Genomic DNA, 16,517 nt, shown 5'->3' with positions numbered 1-16,517 from the left:
CCCGGCCGCAACGCTCGTTGTCTCGGCACGGCCGAGGCGTCCCGCACCCCGAAGCCTCGCCGCTGCGCCCGGAGACGGCCGCGCGAACGTGGCCGACGACGTCCGAGAGCCCCGAGCGCAGCATCCGACGCTCGCGGATGGCTTCCTTAACACTCATACGTTTATTTACCAACAGACGAGATAACTTGATAAGATGGGATCCTTGCAACATCGTCGATCAATATTATCGCGGAATTGTCATTTCGTCAGAAAAATTATTATCTTATTGACGATTTTAATTTTCTTCGATATCGCGTACTGTATAGTATCGTTTCTACTTATGTAGATGGAGATGAACTTTAAGTATATTAATTTCCTCCTGTGGACGACAAAATTATTACGCAATAATAATTCTTTTATCTTTCCTTATTCGTTGATACCGTTGGAATTTATTACCGTTCAAATGGAAATAAATATATATTGATTACGTGAAACACATTTTGTATATTAATTTTCTTGTAAGAGAACAAATATTTAACTCTCAACTACAGCTATGAAAACTACACCTAAGGTCTAAAGCATCCTGTTTGAAGTTAGAATACAAGTGAACCTCCATCTTACAGCTCTTAACAAAAGAAAATTCAAAGATTTCTTTATCTATAATTTAGAACCTTATTATATCAATCGTGTATTGTGCAATTATCTAAAAATTTTCGCTTTGAATCCAAAATTACCAGTTGTAGTCGAGGGTTAAGACAACAGAATTCTCTTTAGTTGAATTTCGTACATCATTCATTTTTTTTCTTTTTCTTTCACCATGGAGAGAAAAAGGAGGAAAGATAAATTGTGCAAGAAGTTCAACTGATCAAATTTCAATCTTTCTGGAGTAAAAAAGGAATCTTGTCAAAGATCAGATTACTAACTGTAACTTTCTTTGCAGGATGCTCACAATTGTTGCATAGATTTTGATAAGAACGTTTCATTGTTCGCCGTATACGACGGTCATGGAGGACATGAGGTTGCAACGTATAGCGCACGTAATCTTCCTGATTTTATCAAACAGACAGAAGCTTATAAAAAAAGCGATATTAGGCAAGCTTTAATAGATGCTTTCCTCGGTTTCGACGATACTCTTACGAAACCGGAGGTAGTCAATGTTCTCAAAGAGCTCGCAGGGACGTCCACGTCAGAGAAAAAGGAGAGTGACTTGATCGAATCTGGTGCGTTTTTTTTCATATTAAGGATATGCATTATTACGGGATTTACCTTTATACAGACACTGTTGCTAATTATATGTTTTGCAAGCTCTAATTTATTTTTTCTCCTTATCTGCACGAGTAAATTCTTAATAAGATTATCTTCGTACATTACATTGCGTATAGATGAAGAAGAGAATGTTAGTAATCTGTGTATGGAGGCGACAATGCCATTGGAGCAAGTAATGGCAAAATATCAGTCAGAGGTGTCGAATCCTCTTCTAAAAAATCTGAAAGGCGAAAAATGTGGTAAACGCGCATTCGCGAGTCCTTATTTGCGAGGACGAAGGGGACGAGAGAAAGCAAGTGGTTCATCCTCTGGCGCAGGATGTTCATCGTCGCCGTCACCGCCACCAACATCATCGTCGTCTTCATCCTCGTCCGGTTGGAATACGAACGAAACAGACGTAAGTAGTTCCAGCCAGCCGTGTGGATCGGCTCTGTCTAGCACAGTGGAGCGAAAAGATTCCGATGGTCCGGGAAGCAATGAAGCCGAGCAAGTGCTGGATTCGACAACGAGCAACGGCAGCGCTCATGCGTCTCCACCAGTGGTATCTACTGAGGATGTAGAAACTGCTAAATCTATGGATATGCCCGATAGCTCTGAAGATGTAAAAGAAAAAGTCTCGAGTCCAGGCAAGGCACCACCTTGCGCCGAGTCTAATGCGAATGAGGTGGAAGTTAATGGCGCAGAATCGAAGAGGATCGGAGATGCAGACAGCAGTAAAGGTGGAGGAGACAATGTGTCGAGCAGTTCTTGTATCCCTGTGGAAAACGGAGATGCGGATCAGCAAGAACGAATAACTAGCAGTGGTCGAAGAAGAATTCAGCCTGTGGATCTTTATCAAAGTCTACTGAAAAAAGACAGTGACGATTCTGAGGAAGACGATGATGATGATGAAAATGATGAAACTTTTGATGGTGTCCCTGAAAGGTATAAGTGTATACATATTGTTTGTTGTAAGAATGCTTAATTTCTAAGAGAACATTGCTTTTGAATCGAAATTTCCTCTTTTAAATCATTTTACAGCGACGGTGATGATACCGAAGATGTTGATGAGGATGAAAGTGACGAAGACGACGATGATGAAGTAGAGGAGGAAGATATAGATGATTCTGACGATGATACTGATGATCTCATGGTGAACACTGAAAAGGTATGATATCGATTTTATTACAGAATTCACATTGAATATTTAGAGAAACTTCTGCACTTAATTTTACTGGAATTCCATTTTCTATAATCCATAATTCTAATTAGTGCGGGTCTTTTCCTTGTTGAATAATGTATAATTGTATAATGGCTTTTTTGTGTAGCCCGGTTCGGACAGTGGATGCACAGCAGTTGTAGCGATACTCAAGGAAAACGAATTGTATGTGGCTAATGCTGGAGATTCTCGGTGTGTTCTATGCAGGGATGGTCAAGCGATCGAGCTTAGTCTGGACCATAAACCTGAAGACGCACCAGAAATGGAACGTATAGTAAAAGCAGGTGGAGAGGTGACAAACGACGGCAGAGTGAATGGCGGCCTCAATCTTTCCAGAGCGCTCGGTGATCATGCATATAAGCAAAACATGATATTACCACCCCAGGAACAAATGATCTCGGCTCTGCCGGACATAAGGCACATTACAATCGATCCAGAGAAAGACGAATTTATGATATTAGCTTGCGATGGTATATGGAACTTTATGACCAGTCAAAACGTCGTTCAGTTCGTGCGCACCCGTTTGTCACAAAATTACGAGAACATTTCGAAAATCTGCGAAGAGGTATTGATGTTACAAACTTAAAAGAATACAAATGACTTTTAAACACGATTGCATGCATCTTTTCAAACCATTTAGAGTATTCTTTCTGAATAAACAATCTAATGTGTGTTATAGCTCTTTGATCATTGTCTTGCACCGGATACTCTTGGCGATGGAACGGGCTGCGACAACATGACTGCCGTAATAGTTAAATTTACATCACCGGCAACTGAAACTGTTAAAAATAATACCGTTGCCGAGGTATGCGTTGCAAAGAAACGATCGGTTTCGCCAACTGCTGAGGAAAACAACGACTGTATTCCGGAAGAAAATACAGTAAATCCCTGCAAACGCGCTAAAACTGAAGCAACTATGTGAATTATGAGTCACCACACGTCATGAACTGATCTCCGGGAGCGGACGAATGAATGTGAGTTTATGTAAAATTATGTAACAACTTTATATTGTTGTGTAGAGCTGGAACCAATTGGTTATACAGTAACAAGCACATGAAATAGTGTGTAAGGTGTGTTATTCGTCGCTGCTAACAGACTGCTAGATTGGAGCACGTGGGAATGATATAACTTAGTTTTGTTAATAACGCAGGAATAATTTCTCGATTACAATAAAATAAATAACGCATATGAAGAGAAATTTCTCTCCTAAGATCATATCCTGTGCATATATTTTTATTGTCACATAATGTCGTTAGATACGATTTGTTTAATATTGAACTTTATTATTGAGAAATATATATATATAATATATATATAATTCAATATTCAGGCCATTTTTTTATTTTGTTATGTGTATAATTTGGAATCAATCCTTAGAACTGAGGAATACGACAGAAAAAAAGGGAGAGAGAGAAATTGTGTGTAAAATAATAATATAAAACAATTCTGGTCAAAATTATGAATAAAGCTCATTCATTTTTTTACAAGCATTTATTGACAAAGGTACGATGAATGATACGTACTCTTAATATAAATGTATAATATAATTTTCTTTCTTAGTTTTATAGAACATAATGTATTATTATAAGTTCTAATATAGTTCTAATATAGCTCTAACAATCTTTAATATACATAAATTTATTAATTGAGACTAATTTCATATAAATGATGCAGTGATACTAACGATAACATATATACGCAATGTAAATTAACAACGATAAGTGAATAACAGTAAATAAATTAAGAGTTTTATTCAATTTTTCTTTTTGCGATATATATATATACATTTTTATTCTGATAAATAAATTCACATTAAACAAGAAAGATATCAATTTAGTGTTTATATTAATATGTGTCCGTATATCACAGTATCATTTATTTCAAACTGTAATGATTTGTTGAATTCCTTTCAATTATTATATTCTATGTCTTAATTAATATATTTAAGTTAAACAATTAGATTTTTGTTCATATCATCCCATTTGCTCCAGCTGCACTTACAAAGTATATTCCTTGAGTTTTTAGATTAGTACACATAAATGTATATATTTATAAATGTAGTTTATAGGATTTATATTCGTAAGTCAATACATTTATCTCTTATTTTTACAAAATAGAATTTATTTTTGAATCCCTGGGTATAGTGGTTGAATGGATGGGTGTGCGAATAGTTTTAAGATGTTTAAATTGTATTATGTAATTAAGGCAATTGCGTATAACGCGTTACCAATTTGTGATCTTGTCTTAATGATAACGTTAAAGAAATACAAAAAAAAGATATGTACTTGTGTTAAGCTACGTCAAGTGCTGTAGTAGTTTGAAACGATCTGAATTTGGAAATTTGCACATGTCAAAAGTATGTTTTTTGTAAATTTATACAGAGAGTCATATATATATATACATATATATATGTATAGAGAGAGAGAGAGAGAGAGAGAGACATCATAGCTTTGGGAAACCAGGTGTTTGTCTTACAGAAAGAGGGATTACAATTGTAGGATTGAAAATGGCGCGATATGTTGTGGCAAACGCATGATGGTTACGGTATTTTGGTAAATTCAAAATGCTTATCCTATTGTGTCGCGATGCTGATAAACGGAGTACTTTGATAAACGGAGTATTCATGACATCATGACAGTCGCAAAATTCCTTCTAGTAATTGGAGATACGCGAAATATTTGGTATTATATAATAAGTGCAAGATACTTGTAGTATTCCGACAAACGCAAGTAGAGAGTAGGACATATTATATCTGGGAGCAAATCTCCGTTTTTCATGTAGCTAATGAAAGCAATGGTATTCGATGGATTTATCGAAATTCAGTTTTCTGCACTAATTGGATAAAGGTATAGTGCATATTTTTGCTCTTAGATCTACTCGTGCCTATGTGTACATGCTCCTCCACTCTATCTATCTCTACCTACTATGAACACGAGCGAACTGAGAGAGCGTGTTAAGCACGGAGACTGTCCTCTGTAAAACTTTGGTCTAAAAAAATAATACTATTGGTTTTATAAATTAATTTTCTGACGTGGCGCTAACCGCAAATACTCGCATACTTCAAGAACTTTTCGGAGTTCATATTACGATTTATATATTAACGTACATAAATCGTAAATAGGCAATACTTGAACAAATAAAGACCTACTGTCATATTTTTTACAGTTTAAGACTCTTTCATGTTGCATAAAGATTCCTGTTTCGATCGTAATGCAGAAATATCAGAATCTTTGTGTTTCCATTGTAGAGATTCATATAAAACATTTAAATTATGTGACGCAACTATTGTAGAAGATAGAGATATGAATCAACTTAGTGAAATCTTCGCGACAATTGTAACATTTTCCACCAATATATATTCTTCTGTCGACACTCACGTGTAATCATGTGTAATCGCAGTTGTTAGTAGACAGTAATTTCATCGAAGAAATTGTTTATAGTTAAATGCAAAAACAATCACGATACTGTAAACACCATTTGCAAGATGAACAGCGTATAGATACTAGACGAACGATATCTAGTATCATTCAGAAAAAAACTGACGTGCCTTTCCAATTCAGGGGTTGACAACCTCCGCTACATGTATATGTACATTCGATTCCGTCTCAAGAAAAAAAAAAGGTTTGCGCCCCATATACTGTCTTTAGCTGCAAACTCCGTCATACACTTGTGTATAATATCTTGTTTCATAATACATGTCGCTCGAATCAATCTTAATGCTTGTTTCTATTTTCTGCATTTTTTCTCTTGCCACGAAAGGAGTAAAATACATCAAATATTTTTAAACCAGTATATATATATAATGCATTTTTAGAATCTTACATATACATTTGATTTCTTATTAAATTATATACATTTCGCACAAATAATGAAATAAATCTAGTTGTCCAGAATTAACTTCGCTGCTTGTCTAAAATTTGCTTATTTGTCTATTATTGATTTGAACTATTGTCAACATGTTCCATATCATATCATCATACTTGTACCATGATTTCAAATTTGTAATTGTGTAAATAGTAATATGTATATATATTTCTTCTCTAAGAAAATCCCTTAAAGGTATATAAATCTATTCTATTATTATCTTTCTATATTCAATCCTTTAAAATTTATTGTTTATATAATCATAAAGAAAGATAGGGAAATCTCTATAAATCATTTTATTCAACATAGATATATTCGATTTAATATATAACATATGTATTACAGATATGAATGAAAAGATATCCTACGATGTAGTAGGTATGCAACACGATACATATGGTCCCTTTATTAATTGTGGGATTACGAATATCTCTCATCTTTTAACACTAAGATACACAAAAATAATATATATACACACATATGTATATGCCGTGCCAGTGTAATCACAGTCTGTAGTTGTTTTACACTCCACCTTCACTTATCTAACATCTTCGGAAAAATTGAGCAAACTTATCTTCTATTATTCTATTATAAAATGAAAAACTGATTTCCTGATCATCATACTTACGATCAATAGGTATCAAATTACTCGCATCGACACCCGAAACACTCCGATTCGGATTGTCGCTCCGATTTCGTCATATAAGTGAAAGTGTAAATCAGTAAAGAGAATTAATCACCGATATATATATATATATATATAATATATATATGAGAATTACTGCAATTATACAGTGAAATAATATACTTGGAATGACACGCGCGCGCGCGCACACGTTTAGTAGAAAAAATTCAAAATAAACTAGTTTATTAAAAATCAGATATATTGTACTATCTATTGCATTCGTTCAAACCGAAAATCCTGAAAAATACGTTTAATATTTAATTACGTTTAACACTTACAATTCAATTGGAATAACAAAATTACGTGTTCAAAATGCGTACTTTCAATACGCCCTATAACTGATATTAGACTTAAATTTTCTTTTACTGGCAGTGTTTACTCCACATCATCCTTTAAGCAGTTTAATAGAATTTCGGACTCGTTGAGAAATGCATATTTAAATAACACAATATATATGTTTCAAATATATAATACGTATGATTTATTTGAGATATTAAATTATGCAAGTTTGTAAGAAAGAGTAATATAAACATAATGAAAAATTTATCGCAATAATGTAGACAATGACGTAAGAATAATAAGTAATAATAATAATTAATAATTATGACAAATTAATATAATAATGACGATGACAGTGATAATGAGTGATGATAATAATGATGATAATAAAATAATAATACTTATAACAGGTAACAATGCAGTCCTCTAGTTTTGCATAAAAAATTTTTTTATAACAATTTGGTTAATCTAGATGACTGCTTAAAAGTTGTCATAGAGTATAAGTTCATAAATAATTTCATCAGTCACAGAATGGCAACTTGGACTTGTTCCTGTCGTAGATTTAATACGGTTTGGCACATAACAGTAAGCGTGTAAACGCTATATTCTTTTCGTAATTTTCCAGATGAAATCAATAAGATGCCATTCTTAGTTGCATATTTATATACATATTTATAAACACGCTTGTATAGCAAGAATGGCAAAGATAACTTAAGACATTTGTCATTCCCTTCGATAATTAGGACGAGGCATTTTTCTTATAAATATATTCAACAATTAGAGCGCGCAATTATATCCGAAAATAAGTGTTATGTGAGAAATGTAACGAGATGATTTATCAAAGTTAACTGTAGTTAACCAAAGTTAACTGTAATTTTCCTCATGTTCTACATTTCAAAAATGAAAAGAGATTCAACCGACAGGCGATAACCAAGTATCATGTAGCATTCGCATTTGGTATACATCCATGTTTCGTCTTATTTTATATTAATTCGTGTCTTGAAAGAGCGAACGACACTAAGGATCGCGGTGTGCGGTGGACTGAGGAGGATAAGACTGGGTCAGTTGGTGTTCTGTTTGTTAGAGCGAAGGCGAGCCAAGCCTGAACGCTCGCCCTCTTCTTCGTCAGATGTGCAAGGTACCACGCCACGTGACGATGTAGCCTGCATTAACTCTTGATCTGGGCCATTCCGATGCTCATACAATAAAATATTTAACGTTTCTTCGTATATTCGAGCCTCGGGAAATTCAACCTGAAAAAATAAAAGCATTTTTTATTATATAATTTCAAAATCATATAAATTTAAAATCATATTATTTAATCATATCATTACCTTTGTATGTTTTTTATCGGTTGTATAGACGATCGAGTGACAACAGACTTCTGCTACTTTACGACCATGCCCATAAAATGTCCAACAGCAGATCTCGCTCGAGCCGATAACGTCTTTGATGAATAACACTCTGCCACTGAATCTAAGTGACATTTTGTCGAATAGTTCTATGTTTTTTAGTAGATTGTCATCTGATGTACTATAAAAATTAAATTTATTTATTAGTCCATTTATTCTTTAATAATCTTAACTTATGATAATAATTCAGTTGTAATTATATACATTGTGACATTTCATTTATTTATCATTTTTTTGCATTGAATATTATCTACTCCAAATTAGCCAATGCGAGCACATAGATTAATTGTGTGCAAAAATATATTAATAGAAACAAGTTACAATATAGACATTTCGATCTTAATCTCTTTGAATCATCTTTAATATAGTATTGATGGATTAATAAATATTTTGCTTACAATAAAACCAGGTTATTGGAACGAATATCAAATCAGAACATTGTGAGACTAATGTCCAGAAATAAAAAGTTTTATAATAGAATATCTTCAGTATTGGACAGAATACTCGAATCATGAGTCCAAAGTTAAAATTGATAACAGATTCACAATAAAATTTCAAATAAGTGTAGAATAAAACAAGTGTAATATACTACAAGAAGTTGTGAGCTATTTATTTTAAAATATTAATTTATGATACTTAAATTATAGCTGCATTCAGAGAGCACACTATCAGTGCTTTTGTATTATTCTACTCTTATTTTATGTTTAATGAAATGACTGATAAAGATAGAATGACACCATAGCGCTAATAGTGTGCTCTGAACGCAGCCTATGACTGCTTTTCTTTTAGGAGACACAATCGACGAATATTGTTCTACCCTTTCTAATATTTAATGAATAACAATGAAGAACACTTCACTGATGAATACTTGTGTGGACTGGTTTACTAAAAAGAAAGTAGCCCGAAAGATACAATATACTTTTTATCAGTCTCTTGTTATATTTTAAATTGCTTGTATATTAACCCCAATCTATAATGTGTTTTTTGCTTCCTGTATCTTGTTTTTTATCTCTTGCCTTCCCTCCTTTGTGACTGGTATTTTATTAACAATTTTGTTTTTTGTCTCTTTGGAAGTTCGTTAACTTTTACCTCTGATGACAGAAAATGAGAAAATAAGAAGCAAAAGGACAAATAAAAAATGATAAAAAGCAAGAAATAGGAAACAAAGAGCATTAGGTTTTAATGAATGAAATGCTTAGAATGTAATTTATAAAAGATAAGAAAGGGAGAGACTCATGAAATATCACAATATTTATAAAAATATCTCTTGGATGACAGAAAACAAAGAAATAGAATAAGAAGCACGAGATAAAAAGAAGTAAAAAGTGAATCAGGAAACAAAGATTACATTGTTGATAAGGTTTTAATGCCACTATAAAACATTTGGATTTCAATTTATAAAAGATAAAGGATCACAATATTTACAACTATAAAGTAACATTTAACATTACCTTGTATAGGAATATTTATTGTTATGCCTATTAATGAGCAGCTTGACCACAGGCTTAGTAGTATTGCTTATGAGTAACTGTTCTTCTTTTTGAGAGGTTATGAGAGGGACTCTGCAGATTGGTTCTGCTTCGCGTTCTTTTCGTAGAAGCGCCTGTTCGCAGGACTCCGCCAGCTCGCTGATACAGTAATATTTTGCCTCTGCAAGCAATTCTGCCATCTCCTTCGTATTTTCTGGCAGCGGAACCGAGCCGTCTCGTAAAAAGTTCAAGATCGTTCCGAAATGTTTGCCACACCGATCAATCAATATCCAGCCTGCGGAGAGAGATCGTGGTCAGTGGAAGGTATAAACAAAATATCAACAAAAGATGAAATGTTCGAAATTCATAGGAAACAACGCAGAAAGTCTACAATCTCTTTTTTCAAAATCAAACAAATTCGTGTGCCTCCCACCACATTAAAATGACGAGTCTTTTGATTAGGACTGCAGGACCGATCGATATTCAAGGTTTATCAATTTCGAGTCAACACTCGTCGGAAATTGCATGTCGCACGTTGTAAAAAGAAGCATCTCACCTTCGGAGTCGGTGAGCACTTCCATGCGACCGCTGAACATTGCACGCAGCATGGTATCATGCTTCTGCAAGGTACCTATGGTGGTATAATGAAGCGAGCCTCCGATGTTCAATTTGACGTACTCCGAGGGGTATTTAATTTCCGTTTTGTGCTCGCCCGACATAACGAAAAACTCTGATAAAACCGAACCTGGCGAAGCCGAGGCGAGTAGTCGAGTACTAACACTACCGACGTAACGGCCGCGGGATGAAGCGAGGACGGGGGCGAGTATCGATCCCCTCGACGTCAGGATGAACGTTGAACGTGTGCGAATTAACGGATCCGCGTTTGTGTCGGAGCAACGTGACGACGCACTCGTGTCGAGCCGTTTGCTTCACACCCGTTGACGTCGGGAAAGCGGGAAAGACACGCGAGATACTAATACATCTTCATTTCGCTCCATTTTCGGCTCATTCATCATCGAATACGGCGAACTTCACAACGGCCAACAAGCGCTACGCGCTGAACATAGCGACGGATCGATTCGATGCGCGAAAATATATGGCGAGAATATCGCGAGGTATAACAATCGCGGCGATGCGGCCTTCGCTGACCAATCAGCATCGCTCGCGCGCTCCTGGTATTAGTATTTCATTCCGCTTTTCTCAATATTTCATTAAAGTTTAGAAAAATTTCTGTTATCGTATGTATTTTCAACGTTTTCGTATAATCCCGCATTAATAAATTTTGTTAATTATGCTCCTATAATATAATTTTTATTATATTTCGAACAGCATTTATAATTGTACATTGTATTGTAAACAATAATAAAAAATTAAGTTTAAAGGGACTAATTAAGAGGTAAACAATTATTATTGTATTATTGAATGTATAAAGGATTACACAATAAAAATAATATTAAAAAAGTTATGAACATGTATGGACATATTTCATATAAAATTATGTATGTTTATGAATATTTATACGTGTTTATGCACAATTATACATATTCATGCATGATAAATTTTTTACCGGACTTACAAAGAAAAGAGGACCGCCGATAATCCGCCGATAAAATCGGCGGGGATGGTAAAGGGCCTCTAGCTCGTTTTTGCTAAATTAAACCTTAAATTAACGATATATGATCGGAAAAGTTTGAAGTATATTCAAAGTCTCTATAATTGCTAGTAATTATAGAGACTTTGGAATATACTTACATATTAGTAAGTATGTTTGGTAAAAACGGGCTGAAAATCTGCATTTTTTAAAAAAACAATTCCATCTTTATACAGGCGCATATTATAAGACAAAATTCGCCAAATTAATTTGTTTGAATATTCAGTTTCGAGTTTCTTAATATTCAAGAACTTTTATTTCCACAGTAGGAGATGCGAAATTGAAATTTTCGTTTAAATTTTCGTTTTCGCACTTATTACGTATCGGCTTTGAATCATATGAAAGCTCTGCTTTTTTGCAAAGTGACGATGCAAAGTTTTATTGGATATCGCTCGTCGCTGATCTCTCGTTGAATCCAGTGTGCAATAGGCAGTAAGGCCGGTATTCATAGTCAGTTCTTATTTTAAAACCACCTTAAGTAATGTTCCAAGATGTTAATACAGCTTTCTGATTGGTTCATGGCATCTTAAGACTGTACTTAAGACGATCTTAAATATAAGATCTGACTGTGAATACAGGCAGAGAGAAATCTGAATATTAATTTGATAGATTTTAGTTATTTCAGCGATTTCAGCGATTTATTTCCATCAGGAGCACCGCAAAAAAATAGATATGTTGTGTAGTCTACATCCACTTCTTCAGAGGGCAGTAGTGCGCGGCGACAGTTTGCGCTTACAGAAAAAGGCCCTCTCTCATGTTTCTCACTGTAACGGTGAAATCACACGGTGCAGAAAAAGACTGCGAAATGGAGAATGCGTCATTGAAGCAACCAATCAGCGCTATTCAGCGCTATTCGGAATAGTGCTGATTGGTTGCTTCAATGACGCATTCTCTATTCCGCAGTCTTTTTCCGCACCGTGTAATTTCACCCTAAGGGTGAAATCACACGGTGCGGAATAGAGAATACAATCATTGGCTGCGTTCAGCAGACTCAACAGTTTTGCAACCGTTTTATGATTATCTGCTGAGATAGGACCATTCTTCTAGATCTAAAAGTATGATCCAATTAGCGCGAAGGAAACTTCCAACAGTTGCAAAACAAACGTTCTGCTGAACGGAGCCATTGAAGCAACCAATCAACGCTATTCAGCACTATTCGGAATAGCGCTGATTGGTTGCTTCAATAACACATTCTCTATTCCGCAGTCTTTTTCCGCACCGTGTGATTTCACCGTTAGAACGAAGTGCGTGATATCGGTCTCGCAAACTCGAGTCTCGAGAAGATGGCCGATTTGTTGGCGAGGTACGGCGTTTACATCGATGACTTGAGCAAAGTACGCGTCTTAGAGCCGGAAGCGGCGAATCAAACGAATAAGCTGAAGGAAGAATGTCAGAGCTTCGTGTCCAGTAAGTTGCGTTACGTTCGCGAGTGACGTTACAGCGAAGCGACGCAATGAATTTACTTGATTGATCGATTGTCACGATACTCACCCTTCGCACAATTCTCGTCACCGTTTTACGGTTCCTGCACAAGAAAGCGCACATCTACACTCTTGGGCGCGTTCGAGAATACTACCCCAGTACCTCCGAATATCAATTTAGCCTTTCAACAACAAGGATAAAATGATACTCAAAGGTATAACAGTGTTTTCGAAAGTAGCCCTCGGCAGTTGGAATGACTTCGAACTTTCGTTAACTTGTCTATTTCTAGTAATGTAGATTAACTGTAATCTTTGTTTAACTTACTTTTTATCGTTTTGTAGTTTTAAGAATTAGAAAAAGATAAAAAGTAAAACAAGATAACAAGTATCGTGTTCTATCGGCTTTAATGTTAATTTCACATTGATGGAACTGGGCTTTAAAACTGGAAAGATACAAAAAGTAACTTAAACCAAGATTAAAATTAATCTAAATTAGCAGTAGATATTAGTATCAATTACAATTGTGACTACTATTATTATTTATATTATCGGTCAAAATGTTAATTTATAAAAGAAATATAACTTAACGAATGTATTTGGAATTATACGAGAAATTAAATGTAAATAAAATTACGATACAAAATAAACGATTTATCTGATACCAAAGAGTTTGATATTCTCTTTAATTTGAGTTTCATCTAAAAAGTTGCACCCCGATGCTTTATTGTCGATTGCATTTAGTTACAAATTATTATCGCTTCAAAAAATATGAACAACGGCCGTCGCAACGAATGAGAATTTTCACGTTGCAGAGATTACTGAATTTGAAAAGAATTCCGACGAATTTATTAGGATATTGGACAATTTGGCAAAGGAGGTGGAAAAAGAGAAAATGAAGACGATTGGTGCGCGGAATCTGCTGCGTTCCGTTACGAAGCAAAGGGAAGCCCAGAAACAACAAATGGAGGTTCTTAAATAATTACATAATACTTAGCAGCATGTATTCATCGTTTAAATAATAGACGGTTTAAATAATAGACAAAAATAATAGACAAGAATTATGCTATCTAGGCCGATATTCATAGTCGGTTCTTCTTTTTAAAATTGGCCATAATCACTATTTATGATGAAATTTGACTATTTTGAACATCTCATCAAACTCCGATTAATTTACCGAATATCTGCATTTATTAACATAGAATTAATTTTTTATTTGACATACGAAAGGAAAGATTAGATTAATAAAGAGTTATGTATACAGTTGGAAAATTTGTTGTAACTCTGGTTAAGTTAATCGCCAGTTAATTGGATTAAGTATAATCAAAATTAACTTAAGATCGGACCATTATTATCGCTATATGCCAATGATCGATTATCGCCTATTCTCATTGTAGGCATTGATTTTGGAAAAGTCTGTGGAACTGGAACGACTACGAGTACAATACGATTCTTACAAGAAGATCGAAATGGAACAATTAGAAACTATCGAACATTTATCAGTGAATTAATGTAACATTTTATAGCTTCCGACTGTACATTTGTTGTTAATTGATCGAATTTTTTTCATCTTTTAGCCAATAAAAATAAATAATACAATAATTTTTAAAAGCAACAATATTTGTTGCGAGTCAATATTTTTCAAAGAATTGTAAAGAATTATAGTTTTGAAAAAACTATTAACTTAATCGACAACTAACTCGTCATATTATATTTGTTACGGATAGAATTATTTTATTTTGTTGATTTAAAAAAGATATTTTATAACTTACAGTTTTTTTATTTAGAAAAAATTTTATCACATAAGTTATAAACGTCACTGCCAAAATTATCAATTTCTTCTTCATCAATATCGCTGTCAATGTCGTCATCTTCTATAATAGCTAATGATTTTATTTTCATTAATAAATCTTCTCTTTCCTGATTTGTTTCATCTTCATTTCTGTCCTCACTGTCAGTTTTATCTATATCAGTATTCAAACCAGAAGTTCTAGGTTTGCTATTATTTTCCTTACTTTTTACTAAAAATAAAGTAAAATAAAGGCTTTTTATTATACGAAAACATATATTCGTGCCAATTATGTGCATAATAAATATATAAATAAAATTCTACTTAACAATATGCAATACAATATACATACTCGATTGTCGATTCATATAACGTATCAATGTTCTTCGTTTTCGTTCTGACAGTGTTTTCAGAATTGCTTTAAACTCGGCATCCAATTTAATTTGTTCTTCCTTACTGCATGTTGCTCCTACGACTTCTGTCTTCTGTCCACATTTTGAACATATTCCTTGTTGCTTGGCGCAAAGCAAGCAGATATTATGATAAGAATGTTTCACAGTTTTTTGTTCACATTTAATACATTTCATTGGAGCTTTAAGCACTTTATATTTTTTGTATTTGATCTTCCACTCTATTATATTTTTGCAACGTTTGCATACATTAGTAACCTCAGTGCTGTTAATTTGCTTTATTTTTTGAGATTTGTCATATAGATTATTTTTAAACGAGTTTTTATTTTGATATTTTTGAGGCCTCGAACGATTAGCATTTCCTTTTTGACAACTCATGTTTCTAGTATTATATTGTAATATTATTAAAATTTAAATAATATAAGAAAGAATTCTTTAAATTTTCAATAAATTGTTGCAAATTTTATGACCTGAAAACAAAAGAAAATATAAGTCTTTTATAGTGTTTTAAAATGCTTATTAGCTTCATTGTTAAATTTATATTCAATGCAACGTGTGATGTTATTTCTAACTTCAGTTTGATTGTATTTCAAATTTCACAAACCAAAACGGTATGCAATACATAAAACCGAAAAATGTATTTGTAAGTCTACATATAAATATTATTATGCACGAGACCTTTTACACCGTTAAATCGGTTAGTACGCGTATCAAATTTGGTGCAGACTCAATATTTAATACATCCTTTACACAGTCTGTCTCACAACAGTTTTGGTTAGGTGACGTGATTCCACTTTCCACCCATCTCTTCACTGCGCGCTTTTCGAGATATAAACCTCTACCAACCTCTACCGTCGAAATCGCTCGTACACTATCGCCAATATATCCTTTTTCGGTTTGGAACTACGTGGCTACATCTATTTTCTGACCCTGTCGATAAAATCATAGCAAAATCGCCCATAATTCTCTTGCAGGATTCATACAGTGGCTGCGGTCCACTTGACGCTACAAACGCTTCAAAGTATTCTTTGATTAGTCAATTCGTAAAATTCTTTGTTCTGATTGGTCGTTCAAATGCTTCGAAGCGTTTGTAGCGT

The 16,517-nt window shown here is 34.1% G+C and overlaps 4 protein-coding genes across 4 annotated transcripts in view; 2 read left to right on the top strand and 2 right to left on the bottom strand.

The window, feature by feature from the left end:
- LOC108722931 (probable protein phosphatase CG10417) overlaps positions 1-3,640 on the top strand; it is a 4,123-nt gene extending 483 nt beyond the window's left edge. Inside the window, exons 2-6 of the mRNA XM_018448323.1 lie at positions 920-1,199; positions 1,362-2,169; positions 2,266-2,392; positions 2,553-3,008; positions 3,123-3,640. Coding sequence (XP_018303825.1) covers positions 920-1,199; positions 1,362-2,169; positions 2,266-2,392; positions 2,553-3,008; positions 3,123-3,365 — 1,914 coding nt within the window. The 3' untranslated portion in view covers positions 3,366-3,640. The remainder of the gene's footprint in view (positions 1-919; positions 1,200-1,361; positions 2,170-2,265; positions 2,393-2,552; positions 3,009-3,122) is intronic.
- A 4,510-nt stretch (positions 3,641-8,150) lies between these two features.
- Positions 8,151-11,063, bottom strand: LOC108723006 (BTB/POZ domain-containing adapter for CUL3-mediated RhoA degradation protein 3). Its single transcript, XM_018448446.1, has 4 exons — positions 10,709-11,063; positions 10,135-10,447; positions 8,606-8,804; positions 8,151-8,524 (listed from the first exon to the last, which is right to left on the bottom strand). Exons 1-4 carry the CDS (start codon positions 10,869-10,871, stop codon positions 8,333-8,335), a joined length of 867 nt encoding a protein of 288 aa, XP_018303948.1. The 5' UTR covers positions 10,872-11,063; the 3' UTR covers positions 8,151-8,332.
- Positions 11,064-13,043: 1,980 nt separating this feature from the next.
- Positions 13,044-14,797, top strand: IFT20 (intraflagellar transport 20). Its single transcript, XM_018448849.1, has 3 exons — positions 13,044-13,210; positions 14,037-14,191; positions 14,619-14,797. Exons 1-3 carry the CDS (start codon positions 13,087-13,089, stop codon positions 14,730-14,732), a joined length of 393 nt encoding a protein of 130 aa, XP_018304351.1. The 5' UTR covers positions 13,044-13,086; the 3' UTR covers positions 14,733-14,797.
- A 203-nt stretch (positions 14,798-15,000) lies between these two features.
- LOC108722586 (uncharacterized protein C9orf85 homolog) lies at positions 15,001-15,871 on the bottom strand. The gene is made up of 2 exons (XM_018447768.1): positions 15,363-15,871; positions 15,001-15,242 (listed from the first exon to the last, which is right to left on the bottom strand). The coding sequence occupies exons 1-2, from the start codon at positions 15,796-15,798 to the stop codon at positions 15,001-15,003; spliced, it is 678 nt and encodes a 225-aa protein (XP_018303270.1). The 5' UTR covers positions 15,799-15,871.
- Positions 15,872-16,517: the final 646 nt, after the last annotated feature.

This window comes from Mycetomoellerius zeteki, unplaced genomic scaffold, assembly GCF_001594055.1.
Source record: "Mycetomoellerius zeteki isolate Tzet28-1 unplaced genomic scaffold, Tzet1.0 scaffold106, whole genome shotgun sequence".
Classification (NCBI taxonomy): Eukaryota; Metazoa; Arthropoda; class Insecta; order Hymenoptera; family Formicidae; genus Mycetomoellerius; species Mycetomoellerius zeteki.
The sequence above is the reverse complement of the archived record's forward strand: the minus strand, read 5'-3'. Positions and strand labels throughout refer to the sequence as shown.

Excerpts from the sequence above, each read along its gene's own strand:
- LOC108723006 (XM_018448446.1), bottom strand. The coding sequence starts at position 10,871 with ATGTCGGGCGAGCACAAAACGGAAATTAAATACCCCTCGGAGTACGTC. Across the intron at positions 10,448-10,708 it reads AGTGCTCACCGACTCCGAAG|GCTGGATATTGATTGATCGG; the intron begins GTGAGATGCTTC and ends CTCTCTCCGCAG. Across the intron at positions 8,525-8,605 it reads CCGATAAAAAACATACAAAG|GTTGAATTTCCCGAGGCTCG; the intron begins GTAATGATATGA and ends TTATTTTTTCAG.
- IFT20 (XM_018448849.1), top strand. The coding sequence starts at position 13,087 with ATGGCCGATTTGTTGGCGAGGTACGGCGTTTACATCGATGACTTGAGC. Across the intron at positions 13,211-14,036 it reads ATGTCAGAGCTTCGTGTCCA|AGATTACTGAATTTGAAAAG; the intron begins GTAAGTTGCGTT and ends TTCACGTTGCAG. Across the intron at positions 14,192-14,618 it reads CCCAGAAACAACAAATGGAG|GCATTGATTTTGGAAAAGTC; the intron begins GTTCTTAAATAA and ends TTCTCATTGTAG.
- LOC108722586 (XM_018447768.1), bottom strand. The coding sequence starts at position 15,798 with ATGAGTTGTCAAAAAGGAAATGCTAATCGTTCGAGGCCTCAAAAATAT. Across the intron at positions 15,243-15,362 it reads TTATATGAATCGACAATCGA|TAAAAAGTAAGGAAAATAAT; the intron begins GTATGTATATTG and ends CTTTATTTTTAG.